Genomic DNA, 12,128 nt, shown 5'->3' with positions numbered 1-12,128 from the left:
TTTATTCAAAGTCATAACATGTTTGCCTCTGCATAATCTGTTGACTAACAGTCATTTCAAATTACTGACTCAGAAGAATTTGTGAATAGCTCTCTATGAGATCAAATGGACTGTGAGGCACATTCAGGACTACACCTTGAGGTTCATTTTAAGGTTTCTCCATTCACCCCTCCCCTCCACTTCAGGTATTTAATTTCGCAGTATTTTTACTCTGTTAATGTTAGGTCTGCAAATAGTGGCATGTTTCATTTTAAATGCTGTATTATTTTAAAGTGAGTCTTTTCATTCAGGATTTAGAATTTTGCAGTATAGACTAGTCTTTTTCATATAATGTTTTCCTTAATCCCTCTGAGTTGGAGTATTTGTTTTGTTGGAAATACTGTTCTAATTTCAGCTTGCACATGCTTCACACAAACCATTATAACTTTGGAGAAACTGCTGCATCTTGAGAGAAGTCATATCTGTATTTTTTGCTTAGCGTGCTGGAAAGACAAGGTGAAAACAGTAAAACAGTCAAATCTCAAGCCATGTAAACTTTTAATTAATGGAGTAAAAATCTCCTAATGTTTCAGCAGTATTAAGTAGTTAAGTTGGAGGAGTTAATTTTGTAGTTCTTCATTGGAAGAACTTCATGATATCAGCATTCTAAGCTGATATCAACTCAGTATCCCCTACCATAAAAGAGAAAAATTATTCTGTCAGAGTTCATCACTACTTTTCTGCCTTACCTCGAAATGTTAGTCTAACTTTAGGATGCTTACTGTAAATGCTTATGAAGTATTACAACATGCTCATCCTTTTCTTTAATGATACTTTATATACTTGTGGAAAAGCCCATAAAATTAATCTTCCAATGGTTTTTGCCACCAATACAGTTTCAAACATGCTCATAAAGCAAGAAGTCCACATCATGTTAAAACTGGTGTGATTTTGGAGTAGGGCAAACTTAAATACCTGCTGTAATTTTAGATACTGAAAATTGTTAAAATCTTTGTAAACCTTTGCCGCAATTATAAATCCTTTCCCGTATTCTTCTAAAAAACTTGATGTTGCTGATCTCTTACACTTAGGTTCTTCATCCATAAAGATGTACTGGCGTTGTATGTAACTTTTCCAGTTATTGATATTCCATCAGCTCAGCCTACATTTGTTTTGTTTTCTGCCTTTTCCAGCAGACTTCTCCATCATTTCATATCCTCACTGTATTTCTCAAAATTAGTAAAGTTCAGTGGATATGAAGGATATGTTCTTGCATCATCTTGCCAGTGGAACCTGTTGTCATTCATATAGCTTAGGTGATGTAAATAACATCTGTTGCTCTTAGACTTTTTCTCTCTCTGCATGAAGTATTGTCTGTGCTATCAAGGTACCCAGTGCTTTTCACATATATATATATAAAAACTTCCTAAGGATGTAAGTAGTGTTTCCATGTTTTGGGTCAGCCCTTCACGAAGACTTGTCTCCTACACAGACAAATCTGATTAGAAAAGTTTTTGTTAGAGGGAGGGATTTTCCTCCATGGAATTCATGCTGGAATCTGGTGTGAGCCTTAACTGTGCTGGCTCTGTCCCAAGGAATAAAAAGGACAAGAAATCTTAAAACTGACCTGCTGTCCTATGAGAAGCTTATGTCAATAGAAAATGGCCTTGATGTGTTATAGTAACACCATAGCTTAGAATACTGTTGCCGTCATATGTTTAGCGCAGGCATATTTTGAAATTTGTTCTTAAGTGGTGTGGTGTCCTCCCATCTTCAAAACCTGTTTTCTGACCTGAAAGAACCGCAGGTTTCAAATGGTCATGGCAGTGGGCTAATGCAGTTTGTCCTTCGTGTATCTACATACATGAAATGATGCATCTTTACCTTTAATTAGAAACAGGAAGAAAGCTAGAAAGGAAAAATTCATGTTTGTAATTTTTGGCAGGTTGAGAATTAGCAAGGGCTGTTTACAGTAAAGCACAAAAAGTTACAGTTTGCCCCATTGCAAGTAGGTTTAACTATACTTTTTTGTAGCACTTACTGCAGGCAAATCTGTACCTCACTTGAGTTCAGAATATCTTAATTTCCATTTTGGTCTGAGCTTTGTCCCCTTCTAGGTAATTCTATGTACATCACTGCATTTAATTCTGACGTGTTAAACAGCCTATAAAAGAGGGCACTTTGCTGTTTCTGAGTTAGATACAGCAGTCCAATAGTTTTGACTTAAAGATCTCCTTTATGTCCCTTATGTTAAAGTTCAGACTTAAAGAAATGCTTCTTTCTGTCTTTATAGAGTATATAAAGTTCCTGGTGATACAGTCCTCCTAACTTTAGGTACCCAGGTTGGATATCCAGAGTTTAGATAGCAGATATTTTCCACTACATAATCAGAACATCCAAAAAGTCTTGGAAAACAATGCTACATTGGAGCAATTTGAGAAAAAGTGCAGTGGTGTTTTCATTTACATAGTCAATCTTCTGCTTGCTGTCTTCAGTATTTACCATCGTTGTGCTATGTTTTATTTTTTAAGTGGGACATGCAGCAATGCAGACTTCAGTGAATTATTTCACCTTTTGGTTTGCCACTCTGTTTATATATTTTTGTCTATTAGATTTATATTGGTAGTGATGGTAATTCTCTGTTTAACTCCTAAATATGGATTTCTTCTTTTGTATACACATATTTTAACAAGTAGTTGTTGAAGAAGCATCCACTCTATTTTGGGTAATGCAGTTCAATTGCATGCAGTAATTTTGGGTGGTGTGACTACCACATGAAGAAATCCTTGTTGAAGAAAGAGGAAACATGTCTTAAGGAGTGATTTGAAGAGAAGAGCTGGACATTCCAAGTGTGAGAGCAGCAGCCAAAAAAAAAGCCTTCTCAACGAGAGTGATTTAATTGAGCGTTCTCTCATTTCTGTTTTTAGTATATTGTCCCACAAAGTAAACCAGCATTTTTTTCACAAAAGTTTTGAATAGCTTAATTACTAGGATTGTTATCACATGTGTGGTGATACTATTTTAAAATCAATCTAGAAGAAGAGAAATATTTATGATTTAACTATAAAGAAATGTTTCTTTCTTGGATGGCAAAGATGTGTTTGTGAAAAACCTAATTGATGGCATTCTGTTTGCATCCGATGTTGAATAGCTGTTCAACCATCATCAGTTTGGTTCTTCATACTTGACAAAAAGGCATACACTACATATTTCAGGAGCACACTGCTTTGAAGGATCAGGTTGTCTTCAAGTGCAAATTTGAACAGTAAGTCAAGTTGATCTTCATTCAGCATTCAAGCTGGAAAATCAGTAAGGATTCTCAGTGAATGCTACCACAACCTGAAGAAATACAGATTTTGAAAATATTTTGCAAAGTTTGTATATTAAGAGAGGTAGGGGGGGCAAGGAATGGTCTCTTCCCACAGCTGTTTACGTAGGCTGCAGCTCCTGCCAGCAAACCTGCTTGGGCTCCTCCCCACAGGCCACAGCTCCAGCTGTAGGGTAGTTCCAACTATAGCTCATATCTGTAACAGTAGCGACCTAAAAGTAGACTTCAGTGGTTGATAAAATGAGGAGAAATGTTTAGAAATGTATTTTTAATCCTCATAGAGGCGTGAAAGGGTACGCCATTATCATTTTTATAATCATTAGGGACTATCTCTGACACGCTTCTAATTTTTTTTAGTTATAAGTAGGTGTGAAAAGTTTAAAACTATGCGGAACACAGGCTGCTTAAGTATGCTCTCATCAAGTTTAAATTGAATCTAAATAATATAGTTTTAATTGGAAAAGGTCTACATAAAATAAAACCTGGGTGTCTCACAAAGGTTTCAGTTTTTGTTAGAATAGAGCATTTCTCATGACAGCAGTGTTTTCAAAGCCCGTGAATTGGTTCAAAACCAAGCATTTATTTGAATTTCTTCATTACCCTACCCTCATTTTTTACTCCCTTCTATTACAGTGGAACATATCACTCCAGAGATGAAAGCACAGACAGTGGACTCAGCATGAGCAGCTATAGTGTACCCAGAACCCCCGATGACTTCCTGAACAGCGTTGATGAGATGGATACAGGTTTGTTTTTGTTTACATCCTTAGTGCGTGTTTTCCAAATATACTTGTGTCCATCAAATGCTCAGCCGCTTTGCAATGAAAAGAAGCAACTTTGAGGAGCTGTAATACTTTTCACATTGTTGTTCTACCCTCTATTTCTATAATAGAAATATTATAGTTAGATTTGTTCAAAACATACTTGTAATCAACTCTGTTGGGAGGATGGGGGATTGCTCATAAGTAGCATCGCTCCTGTTGTTATATGGAATTTGAGTGTCCGTTTGCTTTTTTAAGTAATGTTGTTTGTCCAGAGCTAAGAATAGTACCTTACCCAGTGTTGCTAATATTGCTCCAAAACAATATTTGACTCAGTATTGTCTTTTAAGCATAAAAATTAAAATATACTAAATGACATCAAAGATCAGTAGAGATTTGGGTCAGCAGGTGAAAAGGTTGAAACGAAGGCATGCTCTTTGTAGTTCTGCATGCAGTCAAATCGTCTTTGGGTTTTGTAATGGATTTCTATGAATCATGTTGCTTGTGTGATGCAAGAGATTCAGGATTAACCTTTAACCAGTTGTCCTGGTAAAATGTGGGTTTGGTACTTCAAGCATATTTAATATCCGTCTTGCTTTGTGTTATAACTAGGTGACAGTATCAGCCAAAGTAACATACCGTCCCATCAGAACCGTTTCCCAGACTACCTTGAAGCCATTCCAGGGACAAATGTGGACCTTGGGACACTGGAAGGAGATGGGATGAATATAGAAGGAGAAGAACTGATGCCAAGTCTGCAAGAGGCTTTGAGCTCTGACATCCTTAATGACATGGAATCTGTCTTGGCAGCCACCAAGCTAGATAAAGAGAGTTTTCTTACTTGGTTATAGGGGCCTCAGGGAGACTGAATTCTAAATCTGTGAAGGATCTAAGGAGAATAGGACATCTGTATCTGAAGTTCAGAACAAGCCAGTGTGGCACACTTTGGCTTGTGTTCAGAAAAAGTAAATGAACAAATATTCAACAAGATTATTTCATTTTGCTCTTCCTTGTCCGTCGCTGCTGTTATATATTGCTGACTTTTTTCCACAGTTGACTCTGAAGAACAGACATCTTGATCTTTTTCTATTGCTGTTGCAACTACTGTTCAAGGGGGGTGGGGAGGGATGATGAGCCTACTTGGATGACAAATGCCATTCCTTCTGTCCTAGTGTGCGCTTGCGTATCATTTTATCTAAATACTCAGATTTGAGAGTTAATTTCTGCATGTCACTGCTTGTAGTTTGCTCAGCTAGTTGTCTCCTGCTGCCTGTGGCAAGTGGTAAAACACGACATACTGAGGTGACAAGCCAAAAATGATGTATCTGGTCAAAAGAAGTCAATACTGATTTGGAGAAATGACTTAAAGGAGGGCTGAAGACTGTTTGGCATTAAGTGTTTCTACTAGTAGCTCTTTCATTAGTCACAAAGTGCTCTTGTTCATATTTTATGTTATAGTAAATCATGAGTCATTTTACATAGAAACATATATGAACTTTGTTGCCACATATTCTAGCCTAACTTTTGTTTGTCAAAAATAGTTTGATTATTTTTGTTAGTTGGTTTAACTGTAGCTGTAGGATGGGAGGTGATTATAGGTGTTCTTTTTTTAAAAAAATAGTGAAATCTAAGGGTTTTTTTCTGATTTCACATAGTCTTATTTAAATCTGAATTGTCTGCTTTTTTATACTTAAAACATGCCTATTGTAGCCTGATAAGCTAGTGAGTACATAAACCAGTATGTTTTGCCTGTAACTTTTTTATTTTTTTAAAGGCTAGCTTTGAATGTAATCCTTAGAATTCATGACCAGTGGCTTATTTTTCATGTTTATTTGCAACATTTTGAATTAGAATCTGATGGCAGCAATGTAAAAGTTAGAATCCTAACTGTCATATGGACAATTGTTAAATGCATTTTAAAGTAGCAGAAACCATTTTAAAATGACAGATGCATTTAATCTCTCTTCTGATTTTCAGTTTTGATAACTAAGCAAGTTTTGATTTTAAAGTCATTAATGGGAAAAAAACTTTTAAAAAGTTTCTCTTAAGTTAACATGGAAAAAGTCTGAACTATTAATATTGCTCTAAGTTGCAATGAAAAGGCTAGAACACCAAAAAAAAAAAAATCCTCAAGAAAAAACTCAGAAGTATAATAGTTATCAAGTTCTGTTTGGTGAAAAATAAGCCCTGGACACTATATGTAGAAGAATGTAAAGATATGTGTTAGATGGTGACATGAGCAGGTAATGAAGTGTATATTAGTAGTAGAGCTTAGCATGGGGTAGAGGAGAATATGAATTATCTTTATTTTAACAGGAAAAGGTGTATCACTAAGTTGTCTGCAGGAGTCGACACAGTTTCCAAAGAGTATTTTTAAATGAACAAAACGAGCATGAATCAAACTTTCAGTATAAGCTATGAAGTTTTGTCGGGCTCTGTGTTGTGTTTTTTTTTTTTTTTTTTTGGTCTGATGAAAAATAGTGTCACCAGTTAACACCTCTATAATTAAGGGCCTGTCACCATTCTCAACGTGAGCCTTTATTTTCAAGGGTGTATAACATGACGATAAAGACACTCTAAGTGTGAAACTTGGTTTTGAAAAAAATCTCAGCTAGCAGGGACTTCTCCTGGGGAGAGATTTTTGGAGGATTTTTTGTGGGTTTTTTTAAGACTGATTATTTTTCAAGTTAGGAATGAATCAGCAAAATGAGAAAAACCCATATTATTATTATCATTTGCATTTTTTTATTCTTCAGAAATAGTTTTGTTTTAGGATAATGTAGAGAATGAAAACTCTGAACCAAGTCTCATTTTAAAAACTGAAGCAGCAGAGGCAGAGATTTGAAATTTGCCACTATAAATGCACATTTACTACTTTATGTAAGGATATTAGTGTTTGAAATACACAATTATTTTGTGGCTTGTTATGGAATACAGGCAGGTTTTAAAATATCAATTTTCTGAACACATCCATAATAACAAATATATTCTGCTACACCAATAATTCAACGATTAATAGGCCACTTATATTGTGCAATGACACAGTAGCTCCTAAAGCGGTATATTGTGTCCAAGATAGGGATTTTAGTAGCATTTTTACAATTTCATTATGAATTCTTCTCTCTTCTTCCCTTCAGGAAAAGAAGACACTAAGTTGTTATAACTTGAATGGTCTGACATAAAACCACAACAGCAAGGAAATTCCGAGCTGATTCCAGTGTAGTTGTCTCCCGCGGTTGTATCCAGGTGTAACAGCACACCCCATGCACTGAGTGCAAACTCCTGACATGCTGTACCTTGCTACAACAGGGATGAGTACAAAACAATTTTCTTTCCTTGCTTTTGTGCGTTTGTCACAGCTTTAATATTTGAATGTTTTCTTCTCATTGTAGAAACACTACATGGTTTATACTGTATTTGGGTAGCACTGCTTAGGGTAGATACTGACAAACTGGGAATTCTTGAACTGCTCTAACATGAATTATGTTTTGTGATACTTATTTTAATTACTGATTTTAATACATTTCCGTTCTCTCATTTATTAGGAAACATACCATAGAAATGGAAATGCTGTACTGTTGGCAGTCAACGTTAATTTGGATTTTTTTTTTTTTTTTTTTTTTAGTTCCACAAATGCATTGTTTGATGAAGTGGTGAAAATTGTTTGAAATGCAAAAGCCTTTGGGGTAGTATTTTATACTGATGTATATATTGAAACAGAAATCATTGTAATAATTGTAACAGCTTTTAGTTATAAATACACTACAGGCAGACAGATGGGGCTGTACAGTTGTGTGCTGCTCAGCACCTGGGCAGGGCTGCTGCTTGGAAACGGGCTGCAGTGTCAGCAACCATACGGATCAAATGTTGTACCATTCAGTGTTGGCGCTCACCAATGCAAAAGGAGAAGAGACGATTTCAACGTGGTTAACACTACATAGCTTTCACACATCTGGTAAATTAGTACTAAAGTGACCTTTTCACTTACAAGCATGTTTTTTTATACAAATTAACAGGTGTGCCTGTGTAAAATAATTTGTTTTCTGTATCCTGGAAAAAATACTCTCCACATTTAGAATGTTGTGTGTTAGAGAACTCTTAAATGCACCCTTGTCAAAAATTATATATATTAGTTACCAATGTTACTTTTAGATATGAGCATGACTGTAAGTTAGGTACTTAAGTACAATCTGTTACATTATTTTTCTTTATGTAATACTTTTTCAGTTGTTTTATTTGGTATAAATATATACTTTGTGCTTAAACATCTTTGTTTGTTTTTAACATTCGGTAGTATGTAAAGATACTGGTTTCCTTCAGTAACATGGATGCATTGAATTGTTGGAATTGCTGTTGTAGTATGTCTGTTCTCGTCCCCCTTGTCACAGCTTTTGTAGTCACAAACTCCACTCCTGCAAACGTTGTGTACAAGCTCACCCGAGAGACAGAGGAGTCCCACTGAAGTCAGTGAAGGCTTAAAGTGACCGTATGCATCTCTGTGTGTTTGCAGTAACGAAGAGACAGTGACTCTACTGAGCCTTGTACAGTTCGTGTAAAACAATATTTTAATTGTGCATGGCACTATAGCGAGAGCTGGTAACAGAACGTCTGTTATCTGCTCTAAGAAAGCATCACTTTTTGCAGATGTGCTTGCATTGTTCAGGATCTTCCCATGTAGCAAATACATTTTTGGCTAACTAAGTTTATACAATAATTTGTGGCAGAATATCAATAAAGACACACTATTTTCATTTTCAAGTTTTGACTTATGAATTGTGAAATATGCAGTGACATACCTTGAAAGTGTCTGAAGGTTTTAGTTTAAGAAATCTGACAGGATTCATTAATTTTGACCTTGCGTAAAACAAATTCTGAAAGGTGGTTTTTTTTAATGTAATGCAATTGGTGATGGCTCGTCATACACTATTTGCATCTTAGCAGCTCCAGAGTTACTACTGTTCAGCACTGAAACGTCTCAACCCTGTAAAATTCATCGCAGTTGTATGTTTTCTTAGTTACAGGTCCAGGGCTCGATGCTTCTATCAGTTTGTCTTTTGCTTGTGAGTTCGTAGTCAGGTTTAGTCACTCAGATCCTTTAAATTTAAACCTAACATCACACCTTGCACCTGGGGGCAGAAAGCCAGCGCGTGACAAGGCACCAGTTCCATTTGCTGGTATCACTCTCCCATTTACGAGGTGGTGACACATTGCAAGCAGTTGAAGTACGAGTGACCTTCTGAGGCAGCCCTAAATAGACTGTTACAGCACAGCAGGAGATCTGGTCCAGGTGTTCCAGGCTCTCTTGGCAATTCTTTTTGAAATATTTTCAACACTTAGTTAAAAATAAGAACTAGTAGTTTCAGAGAGCTAGAAACAGCATTCTTCAAGGGAAGCTTTGAGTTGTCCCCATGCTACTGTGCAAGTTACCAGCTAAAAAAGCGTTTTTCACCTGGGATCGTTAACAAAATAATTATTTGGGGTCAGGCTATGATTTAGCTTCTCCTGTTCTGAAGATCCATTTGGAGATAAAGTGAGGCCATCAATTTTATTTACAGCATCAGCACCTGTAGTTTATATGTTCCTGTTGAAGAGTAAGGGTGCGCATCTTGCCCCTTGTCGCCCCTTATTATTGCTAACAATAGTTATCCACACCTCAGAATTTAATGTCATCAAAATAGGATGACATCTGTACAGCACGGGAAATCTTGGTTGATGTGAAATGGTAAAACCAACATTAAGGTACTACATTGTCTTTAGAAATAAGGCAGAGCTTTGTACCAGCGACCATATATCCAGTACTTCATGGCTCTTAAACAAAGAAGCCAGTCTGTTTAAAGAAAAAAAAAATGAGGAAGCATGTTGAATAAGAAACATATAAATACCAATACATCTGACAAATCTGCCTAATGGATTTTGTAGAAAAGTCACAATTTTTACTTCTGACATAACTCTTCTTTTTTCAACGCAACAGTTGTAACAGCAAGTGCTACAGATGTAGGCTGTTCTGGACAGGTATTATTTTCTCTATATGGGAATGAAGTTGGTCACTCTGATTATAGTATTTTCTAGATTAAACTGGCTTGTATTAGAACATGAGAGGCAAAGTAATTTTATTGGATTTTCCTGTCTTGTTATTAGCAAGTGAATTAAAAACAGGGGGAGAGGAGAGTCTAGAGCAGCCCAAGGGTTCTTCAATGTTATGCAGCAACAAAATCGAGGTACATAAAAACAGTGTGGTGTATCTTGCCTGAAATGCCCTTTCTCCTCCCTTATATGTTATTTCTGAGCTACTCTAGTGTGTTTTAAATTATTTGTCGTATTCACCATGTGCGACTTCTGCTTGTCCTAAAGAGGGGCAGCAGCACTAGGTGCTGTTGGTCCCCAAAGGACACCAGAGTTCCTCCTCTCCAGAATTCAGCTGCTGTCCTGTTTACAGTCTGTAATATTGTGCAGGAATCACAGTCTGGCTCCAAACAAGCCACGCAACCGCTATCACGGGATGGTTATTGGCAAGCACAATTTTCTGAAGGATGGTGGGTTCCTGTTCTGGTTTGACTTCCCCGAGACTGGAGAAGTTCAGCTTTTCTGTTCCATTACTTCGATTTCTGCAGCCACTGCCATGGCAGGGGCACGGAGTCCTCCCCATGCCACCTGGTCTGCTGTTTTTATTATTTTTTTTAAGCTGACAGTTTTATTCAGTGTTTCATTCATCGTTTCACTGTTAGGCATGCAAATACAATTGTCTCCGCTCCTTTGACTGACAAGTGACCCTTTTCAGACTTCACCAGGCGATATAATCCTTTCATACCCATCATCCGCTGTTGAAGAGCATGACCCAGAGGCTTCAGATAGGTCTGGCTGTAATTCTGAGCTTTCAACGTCCACAGTTAAAACAAGATACTGGTTGTATGGGTGTATGACAAAACCCCAGACCCACACTTCTAAAAAACTCCATGATTTAGGTGGTGATATCTCACAGCAAATGGCAGGAACTGTGAGATGCCTTCCAGTTAGACCTGTGGCCTCTGGTCTGCAGGGGCTGTGGTCAGCTGCCTAGTCCAAGAAGTTGCTGGCAAAGGCCAAGCCAGCGTGGCAGCCTTATGCTTGGTACCGGAGAGATTCAGATGGCTGCTCAGAACAGGTTCAGTGCCTGCGAAAGGTGACAACTGCTGGACTGGTTGAAGTTCCACTGCTGCTGCAGCCTGGACCTGTCACCACCTTCATCCCAGGTACCTCTGAACAGCTGCTTTAAAGCCCTGGCTTTTAGATTTATATACACCGGTATGTAAAACTGTGGCTTCCTTTATATCTTAATTTTGGGTTTTCACTTAAGACATGACTCTCCTTTTAAAGGTCTTTGTTGCTGTTAATGGCCTTTCAAGATCTTTCTGGAGTGCAAGATTAAAATAGCCTTTTGAGCATGAAGAAATGTTCAAGGGAAAGCTGAACTTACAAGGAGAAATACCCCAGAGTTTTCCCTAAAAGTATGTTTATTGTTAGACATTGAAACATGTACCTGGTTCCAGTTCAAAATAGCAAGAGAGAGGGAGATCATTCCTCTTTGCATTCTCAGCATTCTTATTCAAGTAGCAAGGAGTTTGACCCCCAGGCATTTAGCTCAGTCCTTAGAAGCACTTGATGAATTAAATCTGGAAATCCTTATACGGATATAGGTTCCTCTAAGAATTATATGAATGTGAAATGCACCAGCAGATCACTGAGAAATAGAAATTTCTCCTTGCAGCTTAGTGGCAAGAATGCTAGAAAACCTGTCAGCCAAACAGTAATATCGGTGTATGAATTCCTCTTACCCGCATGCTGGCCCCGACTTAGAAAATAAGCTGGTTTTACATGAAAATGCATGACTGGAATAAGGCTCAGGTTCCTTACAACTGCGATCTCTTGTCGGTGAAGTTTGCTGTTGTGGTATGTGGATTTTGCTTTTATTGTCACCTTGAAAATGCAGTAGTGAAGAGCGGTGAGGTCCGTGAGCAGAGGACAGAAGCCGGTCTGTACAGCTGCTGTGAGGCTGGAGCTTCTCAGCTGCTTCTGGAGATGTC

The 12,128-nt window shown here is 37.5% G+C and overlaps 1 protein-coding gene across 8 annotated transcripts in view; it reads left to right on the top strand.

The window, feature by feature from the left end:
* YAP1 (Yes1 associated transcriptional regulator) overlaps nucleotides 1–8,803 on the top strand; it is a 90,466-nt gene extending 81,663 nt beyond the window's left edge. For all 8 annotated transcript variants that reach the window (XM_065650172.1, XM_065650155.1, XM_065650163.1 and 5 more), the window contains 2 exons: nucleotides 3,941–4,053; nucleotides 4,681–8,803. In XM_065650172.1, coding sequence (XP_065506244.1) covers nucleotides 3,941–4,053; nucleotides 4,681–4,919 — 352 coding nt within the window. In that variant the 3' untranslated portion in view covers nucleotides 4,920–8,803. The remainder of the gene's footprint in view (nucleotides 1–3,940; nucleotides 4,054–4,680) is intronic.
* The last annotated feature ends 3,325 nt before the right edge of the window (nucleotides 8,804–12,128 follow it).

Source organism: Caloenas nicobarica, chromosome 1, assembly GCF_036013445.1.
Source record: "Caloenas nicobarica isolate bCalNic1 chromosome 1, bCalNic1.hap1, whole genome shotgun sequence".
Taxonomy (NCBI): domain Eukaryota; kingdom Metazoa; phylum Chordata; class Aves; order Columbiformes; family Columbidae; genus Caloenas; species Caloenas nicobarica.
This window is presented reverse-complemented; position numbering and strand designations above follow the sequence as displayed.